Raw genomic sequence first — 25,539 nt, 5'->3', positions numbered from 1 at the left:
CTGAATACATTTATCTCCCCATCAGTTTCTGAAGATTTTGGCTGACTGAGTCACATCATCCCTCGCCACACAAATTCTGGGTGACTTTAACAACCACATGGATGACCACCCAGTGCCCCAGTCTTTCAATGTCCCGATCTCATTCTCTCCAGTGGCTTTCTCCTCTTCACCGAGCCAGTGACTCCCACCCACAGTCGTACCTGGGCTGAGTAATTAGTTTCAACTGATCAGTCTCCAGAAATCACAAATTCCCACATTCAATTTTCCGACCATAGCTGCTTATCTTTGTATCTTGGTTTTGTTAGAACCCCTCTCTGTGTTCTCTTTGTCCAGCAGATGTTCCTTACTTACCTCCTCTCCCTACCCAGCTTACTTCCATAATCATTTCAATAACCCTTTGGCCAAAACCTTAACCACCTCCAATTCTTCCAAGTACCCACCTGGTGCTATGAATGAACCCGATTAGCTTCTGTCTCGGTGCCCACACCCAAGTGCAGAGAGCTATCTAGCAAAAATCATACTCCCGGTGAGGTGCCAACTGTACCAGGCTGGTACCACCAACGAGTCAAACAGAAACTCAGCTGGGTCCTCAAGACTGGTCAGCCATCCAGTGATTCTCTTTCTCTGCCTGGTTTATTCCCCCACTGTCCATAATGATTGTTTCAGACCTTTTCCACCTCCTCGATTCTTTAACTCTTTCCTCTCTCTCTCCGTTCTCAAATCTGCTGACCTCCTCTTTTACATAGAAAATGCCTTTCAGATGGAAACTTCGCAAAGCCTTCCACACCTATCAATTCCTATCTTCTCTCCTTTTTTGCCTCCAGCTACACTGTAACAGGCGCCCTCCTCTCTAGAGTCAATCCCTCTACCTGGTTCTAGATTTCATTTCCTATACTTCTCAGAATCCTCACAGCCTAAATTATCCCCCCTCCCTCCTCTGATCTCAAAGTCTGCCCCCCACCCATTTTTTAAATGCTCAGGTCTCCATCATCTAAAAGAAGACAATTCTCAGCCCCGTTTCCCTCATGTTCTGCCCTGCTGCCTCCTCTCCACAAATACTCTTCCTCAGTGGGTTTGTTCACACTCACAACCTGTTTTAGTTATCAATCCCCTCGACTTGGATTTCTGCATCCGTGACTCAACTGCTACTATAATCTCCAAGTCCTTCCATGTCATTAAATTAATGTAAACTTTTTAATTCTCAACTTACTAGATTCCTCGATAGTCTTTGACACTTCTGACTTCTCCCTTCTTCATACTGTCTTCATGTAGGAAAAGAAGCAAGGAGTGCCATGGACCATAAACCAAGAGTCATCTTGCCAGTAATGGTGACGGAATTGCCCTCCTTCAATCCCACCCTCCTCCCTAGTTCTGGTACCTGCATTCAGTGGAACATTCACGAATACTCCACAATCAGCAACCGATATGGACTACACACTGCACTATGCTGAGCAAAACTCTGCTTTCATGAAACATAGATTAGTGAGGGAAACAGATACTAATCAAAGGATTAAACAAAACATAAGTACCACAAAGGAAAACTACATGCCACGAAAATACAGAGTGACATAGGGACCTAACTTCATTAAAGGGAATTCAGGAAGAATGATCTTTGGAATTGATGTCTGAATTAAAGCTTTAGGTGCTAGAAGTTAGCTCGGCCAAGAGAAGACAGAGCATTCTAGACAGCATGTATACTCCTTATTCATTCCCAGCCCTTTTCCCCAATTCAGCACTTAGAAAACTGGCAATTGGGCCTTAAGCCAGGAAGAAATCAGGTAGAGGTTTTTTTGTTTTGTTTTAGAATCTGGTCAACCTAAAAAAAAAAAGAAAAGATCCAAAGATACTATGTCAGAGATTTCTCAAATAAAAGATCCAGCCAGATACCACATAGCAAAGCTAATAGAGGGTTCTAGAGGGGAGGGGGGGTGGGAGGATGGGTTAGCCTGGTGATGGGTATTAAAGAGGGCACATATTGCATGGAGCACTGGGTGTTATACACAAACAATGAATCATGGAACATTACATCAAAAACTAAAGATGTAATGTATGGTGATTAACATAACAATAAAAATTTAAAAAATTAAAAAAAAAAAAGCTAATAGTTAAACTAAACTTACCCATACACTGAGATTCCAAATCAGCTTTTAGTCACTTGATCTTAACTATCAGAAGACATCTAAAGATTATAAAAATTTAAGGAAAGCCTTTAATATGGTAGATAGAGACAATTAAAAAAAAAAACAGAGAAAAATAATCTGGAGTAAATTTCCCAGGAAGGAAAGTATAAAGATAAAGAAATAAAAAAACAGGAGAGATAGGGCCCTTGGGTGGCTCAGTTGATTAAGCGTCTGACTCTTGATCTCAGCTCAGGTCTTGATCTCAGGGTCGTAAGTTCAAGCCCCGTGTTGGGCTCCACAATGGGCGTGGAGCCTACTTAATAAAAACAAACACACAAAAAACAGGAGAGACAAGATAAGACAATTAGATAAAAAGTGCAGGAAGTACAATATTTAAAGAATAGCAACTCAAGGGAAAATACAGAAACAGAAGAAAAGAAATCAGGAACATTTCTCAGAACTTAGACACATGCACCTTTGGGGGTTGAAAGGACCCAGGACAATGGATGAAAATACACCCACCAAAGCAGATCATCATGGAATTTCCAAATGCCAAAGACAAAAAGACAGGAGATAATAGATCATATATAAAAGATGAAGAAATAAAATGGCTCTTGATCTTTCAGCAGTGGTACTAGAAACTAGAAGGAAGTGGAGAAATGTCTTCATTATTCTAAAAGAATATCCATCTAGAATTCTATGCCATATCAGGGTAGGATAAACACAATCTGGGGAATGTGTAGTCTCTTGCTCTCGTTCTCAGAAATCTAGTAGAGGAGGTACTCAACCCAGACACCAAACCAAGATATAGGGAGACTCAGGATCCAGGACACAGGAAATTCAACATGGGTGAGAGGCAAAGGGAGTCTCCAGGATGATGGGGAATGGAGATCCCAGGAGGACAGCAGTTGGACCATCTAGGCCTGAAGGCTCCAGAAGGGATTTTTTTTGTGTAAGAAAAACTGATATATTTTCAAAAAATATTAAAATCATTCACAAAGAGTTTGGGGTTAAAATAGTGATGATCCATAGGAAACTAAGCAAAAAAATGAGACAACTCCAGGAAAAACAAAATGTACAAAGGAGAAGTTATCCCAGTTTACCACAAGCCTTGTGGTTATAATGTCATGATATTGTGAGGATGGAAGACGGGAAAGGTACTTGTATGGGGGAAGGGGGGTGTAGAAAAAGAGCCAGAGCCTCATCTTCCATTATGATAAATAAATAGATTATCAGAAATTGCTTATGTTGCTAGTTATTCTTTTCAATTTTATGCCTAAATAAATAGTATTTATTTAGCAATATAGAGATAAATACCAAACTAATGAGCTAAAAGAAGTGAAAGTGGCTGCCACTTAGGTGGGAGTCATCAAGAACTACATTTTTCATAATAAACCTTGACTGTGGTATCTTCTTAATGTCTTCTCATCCATTTTTATATTTTTCCACGCTTTTGTGGAATAGATTTTCTAGGTCCCTTAAATTTCTCCTGATGTATATAAATGTATCTTTTCTTACATGATAATTTCCTGCCTCTTGTTTCTGGTATATAGAGATACAATTGATTTTTGGCTATTGATCGCAAATGCAGTACCTCTGCTGAACTCAATTACAAATTCTAACCATTCGACCTTAGATTTTCTTGTTGTTTATTTTTTTTATGTAGACAAACATGTTGTGCGAAATAACAGCAGTTTTGCTTCCTGCTTCGCCATCTTCATACATCTTATTTATTTTTGCTTTCTCTTCGTGCTGGCAAGGACCTCGAGGACAGAGTTGAAATCGTAGCTAAGGCAGCAGACTTGTGTCACTCCTGATTTTAAAGGGGATGCTTCTAAAAGCTACACTAAATAGACCATCAACTTTAGAAAACACTGCTTAAGGCCATGTCACCCACAGTGTGCTGTGATCTTACGTGGGCCACTCTTTAACGGGCTGGGAGGACCTGCTACCTGACTGGGTATGCGACATGGCCTGCAAATACATTTCAAGTTCACTCATTCAGAGCAGAATCACTGAAGACAATGTTTCTAGAAAAAAAAGAAAAAATAGCAACCAGAAGATGAGGCTTTTGAGTCATTCTCTGCCATCTGAGAAAAGAGAGTCTCTGGGCAGATGGAAGTCAAGAATTTCACCGCCCGTTATGTACTGTTACTGTTACGTTCTATGTATGGCAAGGGATCTTGCCCTCTCTTTTAGAGTGACAAATCAATTTTTATAGTGATACCCAATTTCTTTTAAAATTGAATTTAATAAGTAATGTCAGTTGGAAGAAAAGATTGAATTCATATTGCTCAGGTGTTACTAACCATATGGCAGATGGGGCAAAAATCCCCAAAGTTGTTTGCAAACGACAAGGATGGTCCAATCTGTGCTATGACAACATATAACGTTAAGAGCTGGAACGACATGGAGGGTGACCGACTGGGGACAGGGATGCCTATCGAGCCAGCATCTCTGGTTCTTGGCTAAAGGCAAGTCCCGTGACATCTCGCCTTGCTGGGTTCTCATCACCGAACGGGGCTTTCCTAACATGCGGGTAACTTGTGTTGTCCTCACACCAGGTAGCAGGGGACCGTCGTTGAGAAAGCAGGGTCTCCTTTACATTGCCCTCATACTACATTCTGGGAAGAAACATTTGAATTTTTATGGCTTTCCTGCAGTAACACATTTTTCCTCCAACTGTCAGGATTTGCTTCATGCAGAGTAAAGCAAGCAGCTTTCATTTTCCTCTTACGAAAGGGAATAGGTAGAAATAATATACTGCTATTCAGCCAGCTAAACCTGACCTGACTCTCTTTATTCGTAGGGAAATGCAGGATTCGCGGAGAGGACATTTCCACTGAGGTAAATAAGCCCTCTCAACTGATGAGCACTATTATACTAATACCAAAGGAAACAAAGGCCAGAAGATGGGGGGCATTAAGTAGAAAGGCAAACAGAAAAATAGCAGACAAAATCCTGCATGGGGACAAAGCAGGCTCTGCAACATGGAAAAAATAGGGGAAAATCCTTTAAGCGAAAATTGCATGCAATTTTTTGGCCTCAATTAGCCTTTTCCACAAAGAGCACTTTTTCCTACAAAGAGTCCATTAAGTAGCAAATGAAATTACATCGGTTTTCAGTTGCCATGGCATTGGTTTTCCCTCTAATGGACTTCTCTGGTCCCCGAGTTTAATGTTAGCCTGACTCACTTTCCTTGTCTGTGTGCTATCTCAATTCCCTCTGTCCAGCCACAAAGTGATGTATGTGACTTCTCAAAGTGCCTACAACATAATCCAAGAGAGAGAAAATCCATTCCTCAACTATCCCCCCAGAGATGGAGAGGATGAAACTGACCAGCAACCACATTTCATTCATTAACCAGGAACATAACAGTGTCCATTTATTAGATAACCGGAGTTCCCATCCGTGCCCTCAGGGCTCCTGGAGCCGTGCCCAGATCAGTCAGAGACCTTTTGCGGACTACCTCCTACGAGCCAAGCACTGTCCAGAGGCTGAAGACGTAAAAATGCAAAAGAAAGAATGCAAGATGCTCACGGTCTTCTAGAGTTTCTAGCCTGCGAGACCTACTTCAAGGCCCTACTTTTTCCTTCTACTTCTCCATCTGTAAAATGGGTGAAATTTTCCTCATTTATCTGATTCACAATGTGTTTTGCTTTTGATATATTTTCCAGGCACCACACTTCAAAAAAACAAAACAAAACAAAACAAAAAAATGTGTGATTCTAGGAGTAAGGATCTAAAATAACAAATTTACTTTTTTGAAGTTGCTTAGCTATAGCTAAACATTAGCTACAATATCAGGTTTGACTCTGATAATTTGGATATTCTTTCCTGATACGCATAATTATATATATTTTTTAGAAAAATAATCTTATACTCTCTTATAAACTTCTTTTTAAAAATTGTTCCATGTCAATGAGCATTTTTTTACAACATAATCTTTAATTTCTATATGGTATGAAGGTAACACAGCTTAAAATTTTTCTTCTCTTTTTTTTTAAAGATTTTATTTATTTATTTGAGGGAGAGAGGAGCGGGGAGGAGAGAAGGAGAGGGAGAAGCAGGCTCCCTGCTGAGCAGGGAGCCCAATGCGGGGCTCGATCCCAGGACCCTGGGATCATGACCTGAGATGAAGGCAGACTGAGCCATCCAGGTGCCCCTCTATTTAATTTTTTTATTGTAAAATTCACATAACATAAAATTCACCATTTTAACCATTTTAAGGTATACAGTCCAGTGGCATTTAATACCTTCACAATATCGTTCAGCTATCACCACTATCAACTGCTAGAATATTTTCATCCCCCCAGAAGGAAACCCATGCCCATTAAGCTGTTACTCCCCATTACCATTTTCCCCCAGCCCCTGGTAACTCTAATCTGCTTTGTGCATTTCCCTCTTCTGGCTATTTCATATAAATAGAATCACATAATATGTGGCCTTTTGTGTCGGGCTTCTTTCACTTGGCATAATATTTTCTAGGTGCATCCGTATTGTAGCATGTATCAAGACTTCATTATTTCTTATGACTGAATAATATTCTATACAATGGATAAACCTTTCTTAAAATCTGTTTTTCTTTTAAATCTCATTGATTGCTGGTCTTATCTTTATTATTTCCGCCTTTCTGCTTTCTTCAGGTTTTTCAGTATTTGAGATGCATGTTCAGATAAATGCAGTAAAATCAACAAAAGGTTGATTTTGCCTTATACACTTTGAGATTCTGTGTTTCGGTGCACATAAATTTAGATCACCAAAGCTAGACATACACATTTGGGACTCCTACACTTCCTACCTAGATGACTCTGCATACAATGTGGATAATAATGAGTTAAGGGGCACCTGGGTGGCTCATCTGGTTAAACATCTGCCTTCGGCTCAGGTCATGATCCCAGGGTCCTGGGATCGAGCCCCGTGTAAGGCTCCCTGCTCAGCGGGGACTCTGCTTCTCCCTCTGCCTCTGCTGCTCCACCCACTTGTGCCCTCTCTCTCTCTGTCTCAAATAAATAAATAAATAAATAAATAAATAAATAAATAAATAAAATCCTCAAAAATTTTTTTCTATTGGACATGCAAATATTCTTCAGTTTTCAGTAATATAAGTGATTCCAGGCAAAAAATAAATTAGGCGATTTTTTTGACTCTAAATATATATAAAAATGAAAAATGCCAATGTATATTTTGAATGTATTCTTTTTTTTTAAAGATTTTATTTATTTATTTGACAGAGAAAGAGAGAGAGAGATCACAAATTGGCAGACAGGCAGGCAGAGGGAGAAGCAGGCTCCCTGCTGAGCACGGAGCCCAATGTGGGGCTCGATCCCAGGACCCTGGGATCATGACCTGAGCCGAAGGCAGATGCTTAACCATCGAGCCACCCAGGCGTCCCTTGAATGTATTCTTTAACCAGTCAAAGCTTCTGATACAAAAATTATAAAATAAAACACAGTATGACTGCACTATATTGAAGACTCTTACAGAATGGTGAGAAAGTCTTTTCATTCCCAGTGTTCTGCAGACTGTACAACCAAGCCCAATTCTGTTACATGATAAATGTCTTCTTTCTTTCTCATCAGTTATCTCTTGGACTCAACGTATAACCTTGAGGTAAGAACCCAAAGTTTGATTTGGAGACCCTACATAAATGAGGGCCCATATGAGCCAAAAGGTGCAGAATGAGTCCTAAGTCCTAGAGGCAGAACGTCTGAGTTACAAAAGTTTTCGAGCTTTTGCCATTGCCCTTCAGACCCATTCATGTCCCATTAAGAGTGTGTGAACACATGTCCTTGTGTTTGGCAACATCTGCATTGTCATCGTTTGTATCTTTGTTAATGTAATAAATAACAACAAAAGCACCTTCATTTTAATGAACATTTTACTGATTATCAGGGCAGGTGATCATTATGTTATCTTTATTTGTTGTTTATATACTTTTTTTTGCGGGGGGGTCTGAAATACCTATATCTGTTCTTGGTCTTTTGTTCTCTTTTTCTCTCTTAGTTTTTAATCTCCTTACTTTAATTTTAAAGATTTCCTTCTATGTGAAGGCTATAAAGAGGACCTTTGTCCATCTAGTCTCAAACATTTTTTTCCAGTTTTATGACAGCCTTTTTATTTTAGGACCTGTTTGCAACTTGAACACTGAATATTTTTGCTTTCTCGAATTCATCTTTCTTTTCTTTGTGGCTTTGGCCTTTGATGCCACGGATCTAAGAGTAAGTTTATCTTTAATGGACTTCCATTCTTCCTCCTTGATTATTATTAGCCTAATTCATTAGTGGCAGCCTACAGGGAGCCTTCCTTGGCCTCTCCCTACCTCTTTACTCCTTCTCATCTTCAGGTAGTCTCCCTCTGTCAATAGGGATAAAGGGGACAGGCAATAAGCACATCCTCTGGGGAATGAGATTCCCTCTGGTGATGCCTCTGAGGAGTGAAAGGCTTGGCAGCTCACTCTCAGTCTGTGGTTGATGAAGTCCCAATGAAAAGGTAGCAATATTAGAAGTCAATAATTAGGGGCACCTGGGTGGCTCAGTCATTAAGCGTCTGCCTTCGGCTCGGGTCATGATCCCGGAGTCCTGGGATCGAGCCCCGCATGGGCTCCCTGCTTGGCGGGGAGTCTGCTTCTCCCTCTCCCCCTCCCCCTGCTTGTGTTCCCTCTCTAGCTCTCTCTCTCTCTCTGTCAAATAAATAAATAAAATCTTTAAAAAAAAAGTCAATAATTTAAACAAATATATTGTGTCTTAACTTTCTAACAATTTTAAAAATAAAAAAACTTAAAAGTTTAAATTAATGAATTAAAATATAAATTAAAATTAAAACGACATCTAAAAACCCTAAATGTGTAAGTCAGTGTGATCAGTGGTGATGGCCATGTGCTGTAGGTGGCTCGGTCCCAACTGATACCTACCCCTCTCCATGTGTCTCTGCACTAGACCCTCCCCTCCCCCCGGGGCAGGCAAGAAGGAGAGGAAGTTGGACGGGTTTTTTTTCCCCTTGGATTCTCACAGGTTGAGAAGACCCTGGCATCTTTAAGCTTGTTCTCCTAATCTTTCCCCCATGACCTTTCCATCCCTTCCCACTCTCATCAAAATTTCCACCCGTTCTGCTCTTGTTTTTGGCTGATGACTTCCTTTGCCTTATCCATTCTTGAGGGGGAAAAGCTATTCAGATATGATCTGCGTCTCACCACCGCCACATCTGTAAACACTCTGGTGTTTTAAAGCCATCCTTTACTTTGGCCCATCGGTTAAAAATGAGGATGTATCTCACAGTCTCTGGATTTCACCCCCTCTCAGCCTCTAAGATTGGAACATTTTAGTTACCCTGTCTCATGCATTTTCAGCTGTTGGCTTTCTATAAATCATCCTCTTCAGCACACAAACATTTCCTTTTATCTCCAACTACAGAACACTCTGCTGTGCGTGCCCCCAGCCCCCTTCAGCAATCATGCTACTCTCATGCTTGCACGTGTGGCCAGACTTTTTTGAACAGTTGTCTGCATGCGGCATCCCTAGCTTTTATCCTCCCATTCACACATTATACCATTCGAATCTGGCTTTTATGCCCACCATTTCACCCAAACTGCTTTTGTCAGTGATAATTCTGTCACTTAATCTAAGGAACACCTAATTAAATCACTCAGTAGCCATCGATACAGCTGACCTCCTCCTCCTTCTTGAATCTGCCTCTTTCTTATTCTCTATGATGCCAAAAATGCTCTTGGGCTTTCTCTCACTTCACTTACCAATCCATTTCAATCTCCTTGGCCCCTCTCCATCCTGCTAACATCCTAAATGTAAGAATGCATCAGGTCTTGGTCCTACATTCTCTTTTCTCTTTCCACACTCTTTATCCAAGTGATTTCATTGGTTCCCTTGGCTTCAAATACAATCTATAAGCCAACGATTCCTAAACTTACAGCCTTAGTCCAGAGCTCTCTTCTGCAATCCATACGTTTATGTCAAGTGCAACTTGGACTCATTCACTTTGAGGTCTCAGAGCGATCTGAAACTTCCCATGTTTAAAACTGATCTGGGGAAACTCACTCTGATTTTGAGACTTAATATAAAACTCCAGCAATCAAGCGAATAGAACATTAGCAAAAAAAAGATAGATCAGTGGATCCATACATATCTGGCCACTTGATTTTTGACAAAGATACCAAGGCAACTCAGTGGAGAAAAAACAGTCTTTTCAATAAATGATGTTGAAACAATTGGATAGATAATTTATCCATGTATAAAAAAGCTGAACCTCAACCTGTGCTTTATACCATATACAAAAATTAACTCAAAATGAGTCAAAGACCCAAAAGTAAGATCTGAAATTATAAAACCTCTAGAAGGAACCATAGGAGAAAACCTTTGTTCCTGGGATTAGTCAAAGACTTCTTAGGTAGGACACATAAAGCATAAGCCATAAGAGGTAAAAATTGATAAATGAATTTATTAAAAATAAATACTTCTGCTCTTCTAAAGACAGAAAGAATGAAAAGTCAAAGAATGAATAAAAATATTTGCAAACCACATTTCTGATAAAGGGCTAGTATCCAGAATATATAAAGAACTCTCACAAATCAATAATAAGAAAACAAACAACCCATTTTTAAAAAGAAGGAGCAAAAGATATGAACAGATATTTCACCAAAGTAAATACACAACTGGCAAATAAATACATATTCATACATCCTTGGTCATTAGGGGAATTTTGATTAAAATCATAATGAGATACTATTACAAACCTATTCATATTGCTAAAATAAATTTTTCTTTTAATATGACATTACCAAGTTCTGGCAAGGATGGAGAGCAACTGAACTCATGCACTCCTGGTTGGAATGCAAAATGTACAACTAGGTTGAAAAGCAGTTTAGCAGTTTCTTATAAATTTATCATACAACCCATCATCCTACTCCTGGGTATTTACCCAAGAGAAATGAGAACATTTCCACACAAGAATCTGTATGCAAATGTTTATGTCAGCTTTTTTTCAAAATTGCCAAAAAACTAGAAACAATCCAAATGTCCCCCTACTGGGGAGCAGATTAATTGTGTTACATCTATATAAGGAATACTACTCAGCAATCAAAGGTCTGATATACTGGTGAGCGCAACCACATGGATGAATCTCAAATGCATTATGCTAAGTAGGAAAAAACAGACCCAGAAGCCTACATATTGTATTTGTATGACATTCTGAAAAAGACAAAATTATAGGGACAGAAGACAGACCAGTAGTTGCTGGAGGTGAGGGTAAAGTGAAGGGATTAACTATAAAGGGCACCAAGGAACTTTTTGAAGTGACTGTGGTGATGGTTTCATGACTATGTGTTTCTCAAAAATACTGAATTTTACCGTGTGTGAATTATACCTCTATAAATAGACTTTTAAAAGACTAATTTTTTAAGATTTATTGATTTGAGAGAGGGAGTGAGCGTGCGCGTGTGGGGGGAGGGGCAGGAGGAGTGGGAGACAAGCAGACTCTCCCTTGAGCAGGAACCTGACCCAGGGCTTGATCCCAGGACTTTTTTTTTTTTTTAAGATTTTATTTATTTATTCATGAGAGACAGAGCGAGAGAGAAAGGCAGAGGGAGAAGCAGGCTCCCAAGGAGCGGGGAGCCCAATGCGGAACTCGATCCCAGGACCCCGAGATCATGACCTGAGCCGAAGGCAGACGCTTAACCATCTGAGCCACCAGGCGCCCGTGATCCCAGGACCTTGAGATCATGACCTGAGCTGAAATCTAGTCAGACGCTTAACCAACTGAGCCACCCAGGTACCCCTAAAAAACTAATTTAGTGATCTTGCCCACATACATGCTTCTTCCTCAACTCTCCCCATCTTAAAAAATAGCATCCCGGGGCGCCTGGATGGCTCAGTCAGTTAGCAACTTTGCACATGGGCTATTCTCTATACCTGGACTCCTCTTCTCCCTGGCTCCTTTTTTAATGGCTAGCTCCCTCTCATTCATAAAGTTTCAGTTTCACATGTCATATCTTTAGAGTAGTCTTTATACATGTTATAATAGTTGACTCCTGACATTCTCTTTCATAACACCCTGTAGGGTTCCTTTCCCAATTTATTATTATATATTTATGAATTTATTTAAGCAGACTCTTGGTTTCGACTCAGGCCATAATCTCAGGGTCATGAGATTGAGCCCCGTGTCGGGCTCCATGCTCAGAGCCGAGTCTGCTTAAAGACTCTCTCCCTCTCCTTCTGCCCCTCCCCTCTGTGCTCTCTTCCTCTCTGTCAAATAAATAAATCTTTTTTTAAAAAATGGCATCACTATCCACCCACTTTCTAAAGCTGGGAACCTGGCAATGATACTTGAAATTTCCTTTTCCTTCTCCGCTCATCCACATATAATCCATCTCCAAATGTCATTAACTCTGCTTCCAAAATATATTGCAAACCCATCTTCTAATCTTCCTATCCAAGTTTGCCCCTTCGTGCAAATCATCATCCCTTCTCACCTACCCTGTTGCAATGGCTTTGCTGCTGGTCTCCCTGCTTCCATTCTTGGCCTCCTCCAACCCTATTTCTGCCTAACGTCAGACTAATGATTTTAAGTGAAAATTACACCATGTCATTGCCTTGCTTAAAACTTTTCTGTGGCTCCCTTTCTAAACCCCATACTTTGGCCCCCAGCAAGCTGTATATGACCCAACACATCGAATGTCATCATATGGCACTCCGCTGTACCCTCTTGTCCCTCCCACCCACCCCACACCCATGATATTCCGACCGCACTGGCCTTCTTTCTTGTGTCGAATAGCCCAGGTGTTTTGCTCCCTTAGCAACTTTGCACGTGTTATTCTCTATACCTGTACTCCTCTTCTCCTTGGCTCCTTTTTTAATGGCTAGCTCCCTCTCATTCATAAAGTTTCAGCTTCACACACCATATCTTTCGAGTAGTCTTTATACATGTTATAATAGTTGACTCCTGACATTCTCTTTCATAACATCCTGTTTGGCTCTTTTCCCAATTAATTATTATATATTTATGAATTTATTTTGCTAGTATTTATCTCCCCTACTAGAATATAGCTTCTTGAGGGCAGAAACTATTTTTTTCAGTTACTTAGCAAATTAACTGACACATCATAAGAGCTAAATAAATATTTGTTAAATAAATGTGTAAACTAATAAGCCTCCTCCAATGAAAAAAAATAATGATTCCAATGTGATCATCACTGAAATTACCTGGACCAACACACACATTTATACAGTTCTATATAATATATATATATACTTATGTGTTTGAGACTTATAAATTGGATCCCTACTACATTACCTGAAGAAAGTAATGATCACCAAGTTTCACAACCATGAGTGTGCAAATAGATGACAATGTCAGCCACCCAGAAAGGCTTACCTCTCCAAACTAATTGCTTGGCACAGAGAATGGAGCTGGGAGTTGTACAGAAGTGTAAAGCTGTGTGTCCACTTAAGGAGTAGCAATTGAGCTTTGCTCCATGGTCACAGAGGATCTTAACACAATCCAAGTTGGCCATTTCACAAGCCACATGAAGAGGGGTTTTCCCGTTGGGTCTACAGTTGATTGTAGCATTGTGGTCCAGGAGCACCAGAAGACATTCCACGTGACCAAATAAGACAGAGAGATGCAAGCCTGTTGCCCAGGAAGACTTCAATTTATAACTAGGCAACCAATAACCTGAACAAGAAAAAGAAAGAAAGTTTAAGTTCTTGGCCTAGGACTTTTCTGTTTTGTGAGAATTTTTACAAAGTCTTTTACTTTGGTCACATTTATAAAACTGGAGGGGGGAGTGATTCAGAAGTTGTAAACTAGTAACCGATGGGTCTGCAAATGTCTAGTTTAGAAGCATACTCGGATACACTTGAGTGGGACAGGCACTCTTGAGTCTCTCTGTTTCCAGTATTTTCCATTACCTCATTCCTTTATTTACTTTATCTTCCTGGCCCTTCAAGGCATTTGGGTTTGAGACCTTCATTTATGGGATCGCATTTTATTTTACATGGTGAGTTACATGAGACTCTTACTGTTTTAACTCCCAATCATTGTTTTGAATGATTGTGAAGCTGTTAGTTACAAGATTATATCTTTACAGTTCTTTTGCCCTATAGTTGTTGCTGTTGTTGTCAATCGGAGGTATGAATGTATTCGATGTCTTTAAAAAATTTGTCTTGCCAAGATTTTATTTGCCTGCCTATTGGTTTTTACAATACCTCTTACTGATAAGAAGAACTTAAGGCAACTCACAAATTTTACACAAGATTTTTTTTTAAATACAAGATTTTTTTAATTATCTAAGGGCAAAGGAAAAAAAATAATGTAGGTAAAAAAAAAAAGGGGGCCAAGGGTTAAGATCTGTACACAAAATATAAACCATGTCCTATACACTAGAACTGCATTGCAAATTTGCCTTTGAACTTCCTAGCAGCCAAAATAAATAGGAAAACATGATGCATTGCACAATTAACTATGCCCACAAGCTATATACCAATTAATTGCTCAGGAGAAGCATAGCTGTTCCTAGAACTGAGATCTTAGATAAATTTTTCCCATTAGTTGTTGGAAATGTTCTCTCTCTCTCCCCTCTCCCCCTCTCTCCCTCACATGTCTCACAAGCCATAACAAACATAACTTCATAAACCTTCTTTCAGTGTCAATACCTAGAGCCATAGCATTAAGCTCACTATGAGTGGGTAATGGAAAATAGGTTCAGAAAGATAAAATACTGATAGCCAGATGAAGATGTAGAGATAACTCAACAGCTCAGAAGGGACTCTAGGGCTGAAACAACAAAACATATTTTAACGTGGATAAATCAGAAGGTTGCTTTTAAGTTATAAAATTCCACTATACAAGTACAAGGTAAGTGGAAGATGGTTTAATGGTAATTTATTTGAGAAAAGACCTAGGGATTTGAGTTGACAGAATTCTCAAAAGGAGCCAACAGGGGGATGGAGCTGCCAAAAAGCTTAATCCAATCTTAAGCTACGTTAATAAAAGTGCAGGGCCCAAAACAAAAGGGGTAAAAGTTGTATTCGTTACTGATTAGATGAAGTCAGAATAAATCTAGAATATTGGGAATACTTCTGGGCAACAGTGCTGAGCATCTGGAGGGCGCTCGGAGGATGAGGCCCACATTACAAGTGGGCCTGGCGATCAGGTATTAAAATTCTCTCATTTAAGTGAGAAACATCACACACATGCTGCTCCTGGGTATTTAACCTACAAGTATCATCACTCACATGTGACATGCTCTTTAAGGGCCACTCACTGTATTGCCCAACTTCCAAGAACATCATCTGCATTGAACTCTGTGAAAAGTATAAAGTTCTCAGGAATTATAATAACCTGGCCTGTGGACAGGAACATGCACCACACTATAGCATTGTTCTTAATGGGTAACGATTGGAAACAATCTCAATCTTCATCAACAGGAGACTGTTTAAAAAAAAATGATGGTGCATCCATGCAATCGAATACTATACAGCCATTATAAAGAGGGCTGTTCTATGTATACTGATATGGGAAAATCTCAAGATATATTAAGAGAAACAGGGGCTGACCAATGTACATAATATGCTGTCATATGTGAAAATATTTACTGACGCCTCAAACAAGAAGCTGGTTACAGCAGTGGCCTCTAAGAACTAGGTGCTGGGAGACAAGGACATAGATTTACTCGTCCTTGGATGCCTCCTTTGAGCTTTTAAATTCAGTACCTTGTGCATGTATAACTATTTGTAAAAATAAGTGAAATTAAAATAAACTATTGTCCCCCTGTTCAGAGGGGGAAAGATAATTTAGTTTCAAGGCCATATTATAGGGTCGTGTACAATGCTGACTAATCCTGAGGGAATGAATGAACCCAACCTGAAGTTTGTTTTTCTGTAGCCCACTGTCCACCCTAGACACACACACACACACACACACACACACACACCTTTTTCATTCCATTCAGAATTCTAAGGCCATTTGACTTTCCGTCCCTCTCAGCTCTCCCCTTATCCACATCGCCTCTTTCAAAAGAAATCCAAAGTTAATTCACACTAAAGTCTAATGCACTGAGGATTTTTTTAAAGTGTGACCCTCTTAGGATTATCTGAATTTATGTAGGAATCTGTATTCAACTAATAGAACTAAGGGCTAAGATACTAATTTGAGATCCCAGACACTGCGAAGAGAAGGTGTTTGTTGATAGGAACTTTTCCCTTGCAGAGACAAATAGTATCACAGACCTCTGGGCTGCAGCATTATCAACCCTGTGCCTGTAATGTGTGTGTGTGTATGTGTGTGTACAAACAGATAGGCACACACACTACATTTGTGTGTACCCATTTATACGTTTCTATTTAGCTATGTACATTGAATCTCCATTCTGAGCAGAGTTTTCAAGCTCTGTGGTGTGCAACCTGCTTTTGATAACGAATGAATCACATTAACACCAATACTTAATCAGTCATTTTAACGCTCAGATTTCCTCAACGAGCAATTTGCAAAGCCAGTCTCTTCTAACTGTCTTGGAAAGAAGCTGGTTCCAGATCTGGAAACTGGAGTATGTTTTGCCTGCTGATTAGCAGCAAAGATTTGGCAGCTCTGTGCACCAACTGATTGGAAACTCGTGCCTGCTTCTGCAATGGGAAGAAAAATGATCTCAGAAAGGAAGCAGTAGAGAGCTGATTAAGAAAACACCATTTTGATGTAAAATCAAAGAAAACACAGAATGTTAGCGCTCGAGGGAAGATTATCCAGTCCAAGCCTTTCATTTTCCAGATGAGAAAACTGCCACTTTTTCAGGCTGCTAGAGCCATAAGTCGCCTGCCTCAGTCCAAGCTAATGGACTCAGGATATCTGCAATGCAGGGTTTCCATCTGTCTTTGTCTTTGTGGAAGCAGAATAGGTTTTAGCGCCAAGGCTGCTTCACAAATCACGAGGAAGGAAAGCAGATCCTGCATTCATCTATAATATGCCACATCTCTGATATGGAAATGCATTTGCTTGTGGATGTTTTCTCTTCTTCCTAAATTCCCAGTAGCACCTAGAGAATCTATCCTGCCCCGTTTATTCCGAGCATCAGTCGTCCTTAGGCTCTCAGTCCCTTGCCTCTGCCTGTTCTTTGGTCATAATCATTAACCAGTAAATCAGCCTCGGAGACAGCCAGGTCCTGGGATTCAGGCCACCCCCACCCAGATGAACTTGTGCCTACAACTCACCTCTCCTAGATGGAAATGTGTGTAGGGGGTTGGCAACAAGACACCTTTGCTGGTGCCCCTGGAAGCTGAATAGAGAAATAGGAAGGGGACAGATTGTCAGATACAGATCACAGCCCACTGAAGTGTATCCTGAAGCCACGGTGCAGAACTTTTTGGTGGTGGTGTGTATGTGCATCTGTGTGTGTGTGTGTGTGTGTGTGTGTGTGGAGCGGGGGTGGGGGCGGATTCTGGATCATTCGATGCCAGACATAGCAGGGAAGCCTTCTGGAGCGAATGGAGCAGCCCACAGCAAGGAGGCTATGGACAGTCACCCCTTGTGCCCTCACACCTTAAAATGAGGCTGCTGCCACAGGTCGCTTTGTACCAAGTGTGGGAAGGAGCAAGAGTGTCCTTTCCACCTCACCTACCCACTCTGGGGACCAAAACTGCGGTAAAGCCACCCTCAGAAACCACAGTGGGGCAGCACCGATCAACATGCTTGTGTTGATACCGAAACGCCAAGGCATCAGAACTTGTCCTCTACCATATAACCTCCAACAGGGACAGCTTAGCCGAACTACAGTTAACTCATCAGGCATCTTCATTTTGTACACTCTTCCTTCCGGGGCAGAATTATCCCAGGGCTTCAGGACCTAGAATGTGATCAATTCTGAGCATTTGTTTTTCAAAGAGCCCCCCTCTGCTCACCTTGGCAGGTGCCAGGCTGCCTTCTGTGTGCTCAAATGGGCACAAAGGCTGGCGCGGGGTGGGGGTGGGGGGTTGGAATCTGGGAACAAAGCCCCTGAGAGGGGAGTGAAGAAGCTTCTGCCTCCCTAAAACTGTTAGGCACTCACTCTGTCCCCCCACCCAGGTCTGCGGTGCTCCGGCGGCAATGGCTTGAAGAGCCCCGCTTGAGCGAGGGCTTTAACTGAGAAGAGACTATGGATCCTCCCCTAGGCAAAAAACCCCACAGAGACTCTCAAATACAGGCCATGCCCACGTAGATTTATAGTATCTGCAGTTACTTTTCACCTTCCCCAAACCATGACACATCATCTGTTTATATCATTTCCCCTTCATATATCATAGATTATGGGCAGGCAGGGGATTTGGAGAGGGTCTTGACAAAGTCTCCGCTTTACAAATAAGGGTAAGATTAAGTAGCATAAAGCACTCATGCCTGTCTCACTGGTACGGACAGATCAACTCAAACTCTGGTCTCCCCAAGTCTTTAAATGGCCGCGGGTGATCTGCTGACTGCCCGCATTGCACTCCCAAACCAACAGCACTTGTAGGCAAAAGTTCTAGAAGGATTTTAGAAATTTTACCCCTACAAAGATATTCAGCCTAATCGTGTGTGTGTGTGTATGTGTGTGTGTGTGTGTATTTAATTAAATCTGAAACCAAAGAGATAGGCCTGAATAGCTGAGTAGAAAGCCCTCCGCTCAGGAAATACGGTAAAGAGAGAAGGGTTAGTGTTTGGGCTATCTTTTGGAAGAAGGGATTGATTCTGCTCCATGTTGGGGGGGATGTACACATCTCTGGTAAACTTTCAGCTAAGCCTGGGCTCTGCAACAGTTATCAGCTATAATGTTGTCTGAGTCCAAAGAACCCCACACACGAGAAGCCTCTGTTATTACAGCCAAAGGTTACACACGCCACTCGTGGCTGGATTAGCAGACATTTGCTCTGCCTGTGTCCACGTATTTACACAGTCCTGAAGGATTATAGACTAAAGCACAATTCTTGGCTATCTTTTAATAGCTAATATTTTCAGGATAAATCTCAGAGCTCCCCCAGGAGAGGGGAAAAAAAGTCAGCCTGAAATGCAACATTTAAAAGAAAAAAAGTTTGAACATCCAGGAAGGGAAAAGAACCCTTAGGATGGTAATAGGAAAGTAGGAGAGCGAATTTCTGGCATAGAGGAAAATGAGGTGATAAAGAGATTATTCATTAAGAGAGTGGAAATCAGAGCTTTCAAGATATTTGGAAGGCAGTTGTTACTAGTAAAGTACCTGCCAGAAAGTTTTCCAGTGAAATCATTCATTGGTTATTTTAATTAAAAATATGACTACCAACCAAAGAACCTGCGGCTGTGAGCCATAAACGAAGTACTTAAAGTGCATTACACTGATTAATAAAAGGACTCTGATTAACCTTGCTGACTAGGGAATTTCATACCAAGAGAGAAGTATGATATTCTGCCTGTATCATTAACGCGCTAAGACTCATACATCTGAAAGAGAATCGAAATATGTAGTTGGAAAAGCCTTTGGAAACAGCTTTACAGATGTTCACGTTTCCAGTATAGGACTCACTAGTGAGAACCCATATGAATAGCTTTGGGTTTTCTTACAGATCCTGCGTTCACTCTGGATACTGCACGCTTGGCTCATGGGAAACTTTCTATCATTAATATCCCTTGACTTCACAACAACTTACTGCGTGTGGCAGTTAAAAAGTTGTTTGCGTATCTAACTTTTCTTCACGCCATTCCCATTTTAAAGCCGTCGTCTGGTAGATGGAATTTTGCTTGCTTGTTTTCGCTTTAGAGACACATGTCCCTGCTGTCCTCCAGGGGTTATCCCAAATGCAAGCCGGCATGTTTGTAATGTTTGCTTTCCAAAGTGTGAGACAGGTTTTTTTTTTCTTCATTTAATAAAACATGATTTTATCTGAAGATTTGATGATGAGGTCTAACATAACTTTAAAAAATAAAACAAGAGCTCTCTAACTTTAAGAAGCATTCTTAGGTGCTGGGGCTAGGCAGGACCCACAGTTTGAACCTGAGCTCTGGAATTCCGCTCTCTGTTGCATGGGCAAGAGAAGCTACTCAGTGGGATGAGGAAACAGAAGTGAATTTCCAGATGCTTTGTTCTGCCTTCCTCACAGAATCCACATTTTACATTTGCTTCCGTGAGCGTGCCAATTAGATGGTAGATTTGGGGGAGCAGTGTTTAGGCCCCAAGTTGATTTCCTTGCCAACAGAGTTCTGAATTGTCTTTCCAAAAATTATGAACTGACTTGTATACTAACTTAGACATACCATATTCAGGGAAAAAAATGTGATCACTTTTTGAAATTCTATGAAAAATGCTATATGTCCTAAAAGAAGTAAAAATGGTTTGAGATTAATTGTCCCCCTGTTGATTTTCTGCAGGACAATGAAATGTTGAATATAGATTACATTACTAATCACACAAGCAAATTTAAAGGTCGCATGGTATCTTTTATAGGTTTTAAACATTGTCGTGCTTAATAAGCCACAAAGTAACTAAAACCTGAAGATTCTCATACTTTAAAAGTAAACAGATAACGTTTCTGTTTCCACATCTGGATGCTGGTTATATAGGTTTGTTTATGTTATGAAAATTAATCATGCTGTACACTTATGATCTGTATACTTTTCTGCGTGGAGCCTTTCAAAGGTGCTTTTAAAAATCAAAAACTGCTGCTTAACAATCCAATAGCATTCAATGTCCTAAAAGTCTGCTATGATTTAATAAAGTCTCACAAAGTTTAATCCAACTGCATACCCTTCAAGGCCACACAGGAAAGGGTGTCATGCCTCAGAACTATTCAGAAAGGAACTAACCCTAACTAACTAATTAACCAGTGTAGCCTGCTCTTTGTGACTTAAGAAATTGATATAACCACTTAGGTCAACTTTGCTTGGCTAGCAACTAGGATTCTATTTATCACTTCCATTCCTGAATGAAATATTAAAGGGATTGATAATTAGGCTGGAAGACATGTGAAAATGGGGCGCCTGGGTGGCTCAGTTGGTTAAGCGACTGCCTTCGGCTCAGGTCATAATCCTGGAGTCCTGGGATCGAGTCCTGCATCGGGCTCCCTGCTCAGCGGGGGGTCTGCTTCTCCCTCTGACCCTCCCCCCTCTCATGCTCTCTCTCTCTCATTCTCTCTCAAATAAATAAATAAAATCTTAAAAAAAAAAGACATGTGAAAATGTAGGAAAAAAAACTTGAAGAAGCTTTGAAGAAAGATGAGGTTTTAATCTGGGTTTAAGATTGAAGAGATAGATTCTTATACCCACATTAAACAGAGAGTACGTGTATTTCTTGCTGTGCATACCAGCATGTGCACACGCACACATACACACAATTCCTGTATAGACCCTGAAGATATGACCATAAATCCTGTTATTCCTGTGCATATGTTCACCTGGCATGTATAAGAAATGGAACTCTACTTTTCCTTTCCCAGAGGGTATAATTTGCTGTCTCCCTAATGGAAAGCCACATCCCACAGTCCTAACACTATGAAAACACCCATTAGTATGAATGAATTTTTAGCTCTATGAGGACCATAGGAATCAGCTCATATTGACAGAAAGGATTAAAACTGCATTTTCTTCTGATTCAGGGGTGCTGACCCCACTGGAAGCAGGAGAAACAGCACGCTTCTTCCCCGGAGCCTGCCCTAAAACTTCCTTTTTCTCACAACCTCAAAACCTCGGGTGATCCACGCAATTTGGCATGTTTAGGAGATGGGAAAAGGCAGTCTTCACAACTCAGCGTTAAATAAATTACGCTGACTTGGACCTAAGTTATTTTCATGGGCATACATGTTAAGCTTAAAAGATACCTTAAAAATGTATTTAGCGTTCAGTCTTTCACTGAACAAATCCAGAAGGTTAAAGTAATCTGATTATATGGTATACACTCCTTCCTTCTAACAGAGCCCCATCAACTACTTTTTAAAAAACAAACCTCTTCATTCTCTTCCAGTCAAAGTAGCAATGCCGATTTATGATAAAGCCCTCCAGGAAAAATCATGAACACAGTAACTGCTCTCCTCTATCCTTCCTTCAGAACTAACAACCAGAGTCCAGTAAATTAAAGTGGAAATATATACCATTAACATTAGTTTCTGAAAATTCATGGTGCTGATGATTTATATGTGAACGGAAAGTACTTTCAACATGAAGAAAGAATTGCTATCTCTCTCCAAATAATGTACACCAGACCTTATCATCTATTTTGTTTAAACAGAAGTGATGTTGAACATGGTGTTTGTTTGTAGTCTGCTCACCAGATGGCCTCGCTACTCAAGTTCCCCATTAACCAGCTGATTTGGGAAATCAGAATCTGCGTACTTCTAATTTATTTCTGATTTCTTAAGTGTGGGTTCCAGAAAAATCCCTTGATAAAAAAAAAATTCAGTTCTCATTCTTGTTACCCTCGTTCTTCAAAAGGCAGACATTCTGTACTCAGGATATCTACAATTTTGATCTATTATTGTAGTCAAGGAAAAAAAGGTTTTTTTTAACTTTTTAGTTTTTCTGGCTTCAGTTTTTTGCCTGAACTAAAAACTCATTAACATGATAAGGACCAGCAAGGTGCATCAAGGCAGAGCCTTACCCATTCATTAACCCTCCAAATGGGGGCAAAAATTCCCTTTTCCATCCAGATAGATACAGAGATGATATACCTTTATGTGGCTGTGTGAGCAGAGAGTTAGCACCCTGTCCCCAAGGCGGTCACACAGTCTGGATTAGATCTTAGCAGTCTGTTTAGCCATAATCTAAAGATGTTTTCTTTATTCTGTGTCATTTTAGGCAGAAGAAAAGTTAGAAATAAAAGCAAAGTACAATAATAAATCTGATCGTCCAGGATTTCAAATTCCAGACACAAGGATAGAGAAAGAAAAGAAAATACAGAAAGAAAGAAAGAAATACAAATATATACCACCCATGATGCTGTCTAGTTAAAAAGAGAGAAAAGATTAAATTAGAAATATTTTTAAAATACATACTTAAACCGTAAGAGCTACTGGCTTAGAGTGGGTGACCGACACTGTGCATTACAAAAAAAAAAAAAAATCCATTTTCTATCAATGTTATAATCACACCTATAATTTTTTACCTTGTTTATAAGATGCCAAAACCATATTCTCATCTTCAACTTCAAAAACTGTGTCCACATCTATTAGCCTTTGGATTAAAATGGCCTTCAGTTTTCCGAAGTCATTTGACTTTAGAGCCTCAAGGAAATTTCTCTTAACTAACTTGGCCGCTGCAGATTTAGTGATAGGGGTGGCGGCTCCTTCCATCCTTCCTCTCCCTCTGGAAGCTTTGTTGTGATTTATCAGGAGAGCGGCACCAAGCAAACAGGCACATGCTGGAGAGCCCACAAACTGTCGGCTAATTTTATCCCAAAGTTATGCTGATCCGTTCTATTTATATAGGGATCATTTCAAACTTCAAAATATCCTTCTTGGCTGTCACTGCCTTTTCAGGTCTTTTAAACTGGTTCTATACTCACTGATTCATTGAATAATATATCGTGTCAATATCAAGGAAAACCCTTGCAACACATTTCAGAGAGCCAAATGTCAGTATTATTTCTTAAATGATCAAAGCAATAGCGTAAGATTTAAAAGCTCTTAATGCTTTTTTTTTTTCTCCCTCGGTAAAAACATCTGGTGCCCAACTGGAGAACCAGCGTCCTGCTCTGATTAACCAATAGCCAAAAATGAAAATTTGTTACAGTTGCTGATACATGTGCCTCTGGAAACCTATAATAATTTTGTAATATAAGCCCACAGAATCAAGCAGAGTTGTACACATTGGAAAACAAACGGAAGGTTTTCAAGTGACCTAGACTTGAAAAATTTCAATGTCGTGAAAGAAAGCAGGGTAGGGTAAGGTGGCAGGACTGTTTCAGGTAAAAAGAGACTAAAGAGACAAAACAGCCAAGTGCAATGAGTGAATGAACTTTATTTAACCCTGTATCTAAAAAACAGAAAAGACCATATATTGGGGCAATTGTGGAAATATGAATACAGACTAGATATTACTTCATAATACGGAAGTACTGTTAATGTTTCAAGGCATGGTAGAGGGATTATGGTTATGTAGAAACATATCCTTATTCTTAAGTGACGCATTAAGGGGTGAATTGTCATGATGTCTAAAACTTATTTTCAAATAGTTCAGAAATGAAAAACTGAATGTGTATGAATATACACACACGTGAGTGCATGTGTATGTGTGTACATGTGGGAGGGTAAATAGAGACAGAGAAAGAAAGCAAATGTGGCAAAAAGTTGAAAGTTGGCAAATCTAATGAAGGAGCTCTGCATGTCCATTATATTATTCTTTCAGCTTTTCTATAAGTTTGAAAATTTTCCAAATAAAAAGTTAGAGAAATAATCAAATTTTAAATTTATAAATCATTAAAAATTAGAAAAAATGATGACAGTATTAATTTGAATGCAGTGAAATCACACCTTATATAGTGTTGATAAGAGTCAAAACTGGTACAAATTTTTCTGCAGAATAATTAGCAACATGAATTTTTAAAAATCTTAAAATGATAATAGTATTGGATTCTTGGAATTTACTTATGGATGTAAACATGGATGCATATCATAGCACAATTTTTTAACTTATTCCATTGATGTGCAACCTAAATACAAGAAAGTGGAAAGTGACAAGTCATAAGTATACAGCTCATTGAATGTTTACAAAGTGAACATCCCCATGGAACCAACCCCAGATCAAGCCACAGCAGTCCAAGTGCGCTTGAAACACTTTTTATGTCTCCTTCCGATTGAAACACTCAACCTGACCCCCAATGACAACCATTATCTTGACTTCTAACACTGTAGATTCAGTTTGCTTGTTTTTTAATGTTTAAATTTTTTGTTAAGTTTCTTCAAGCTTTCTAAAATCTTCAAGCTTACATAGTATAAAATACTTGACCCAAAAAGAAGGATGGATAGATGAATGAAAATGTATGTGTGGGTAATTACAGTGTTAATAACAGAAAAAATTTCAGAAGCTATCTCAATGATCAAGAGTAGAAAATTTGGTAAATTATGGCATATCCATATAATGGAAAAACTTTTAGTCATTATGATTTAATTAAGTAGGTATATACTTATTAAAAATATCTATGAGGGGCTCCTGGGTGGCTCAGTAGGTCAAGTGTTTGCCTTTGGCTCAGGTCATGATCTCAGAGTCCTGGGATCGGGCGCTACATTGGGCTCTCTGCTCAGGGGGGAATCCACTTCTCCCTCTCCCTCTGTGCTCTCTCACTCTCGCTCTCTGTCAAGTAAATAAATAAAATCTTAAAAAAATAATAATAATAAAATAAAAATGTCTGTGAACTAGACAATTTATAAAATAGTATGTGAAGTATAAATACCTTTAAAATATCTATATTCTTATAATGTACAAATATGCATTTGTATATATTATATAA

The 25,539-nt window shown here is 39.7% G+C and overlaps 1 protein-coding gene across 2 annotated transcripts in view; it reads right to left on the bottom strand.

The window, feature by feature from the left end:
- Window positions 1–23,436, bottom strand: part of ASB4 (ankyrin repeat and SOCS box containing 4) — a 61,782-nt gene extending 38,346 nt beyond the window's left edge. For both annotated transcript variants that reach the window (XM_035020599.1, XM_035020600.1), the window contains exons 1-2: window positions 23,197–23,436; window positions 13,503–13,802 (exon numbers count right to left, since the gene is read on the bottom strand). In XM_035020599.1, coding sequence (XP_034876490.1) covers window positions 13,503–13,802; window positions 23,197–23,383 — 487 coding nt within the window. In that variant the 5' untranslated portion in view covers window positions 23,384–23,436. The remainder of the gene's footprint in view (window positions 1–13,502; window positions 13,803–23,196) is intronic.
- Window positions 23,437–25,539: the final 2,103 nt, after the last annotated feature.

This window comes from Mirounga leonina, unplaced genomic scaffold (genome assembly GCF_011800145.1).
Source record: "Mirounga leonina isolate KUSES-001 unplaced genomic scaffold, KU_Mleo_1.0 Mir_174, whole genome shotgun sequence".
NCBI lineage: Eukaryota > Metazoa > Chordata > Mammalia > Carnivora > Phocidae > Mirounga > Mirounga leonina.
The sequence above is the reverse complement of the archived record's forward strand: the minus strand, read 5'-3'. Positions and strand labels throughout refer to the sequence as shown.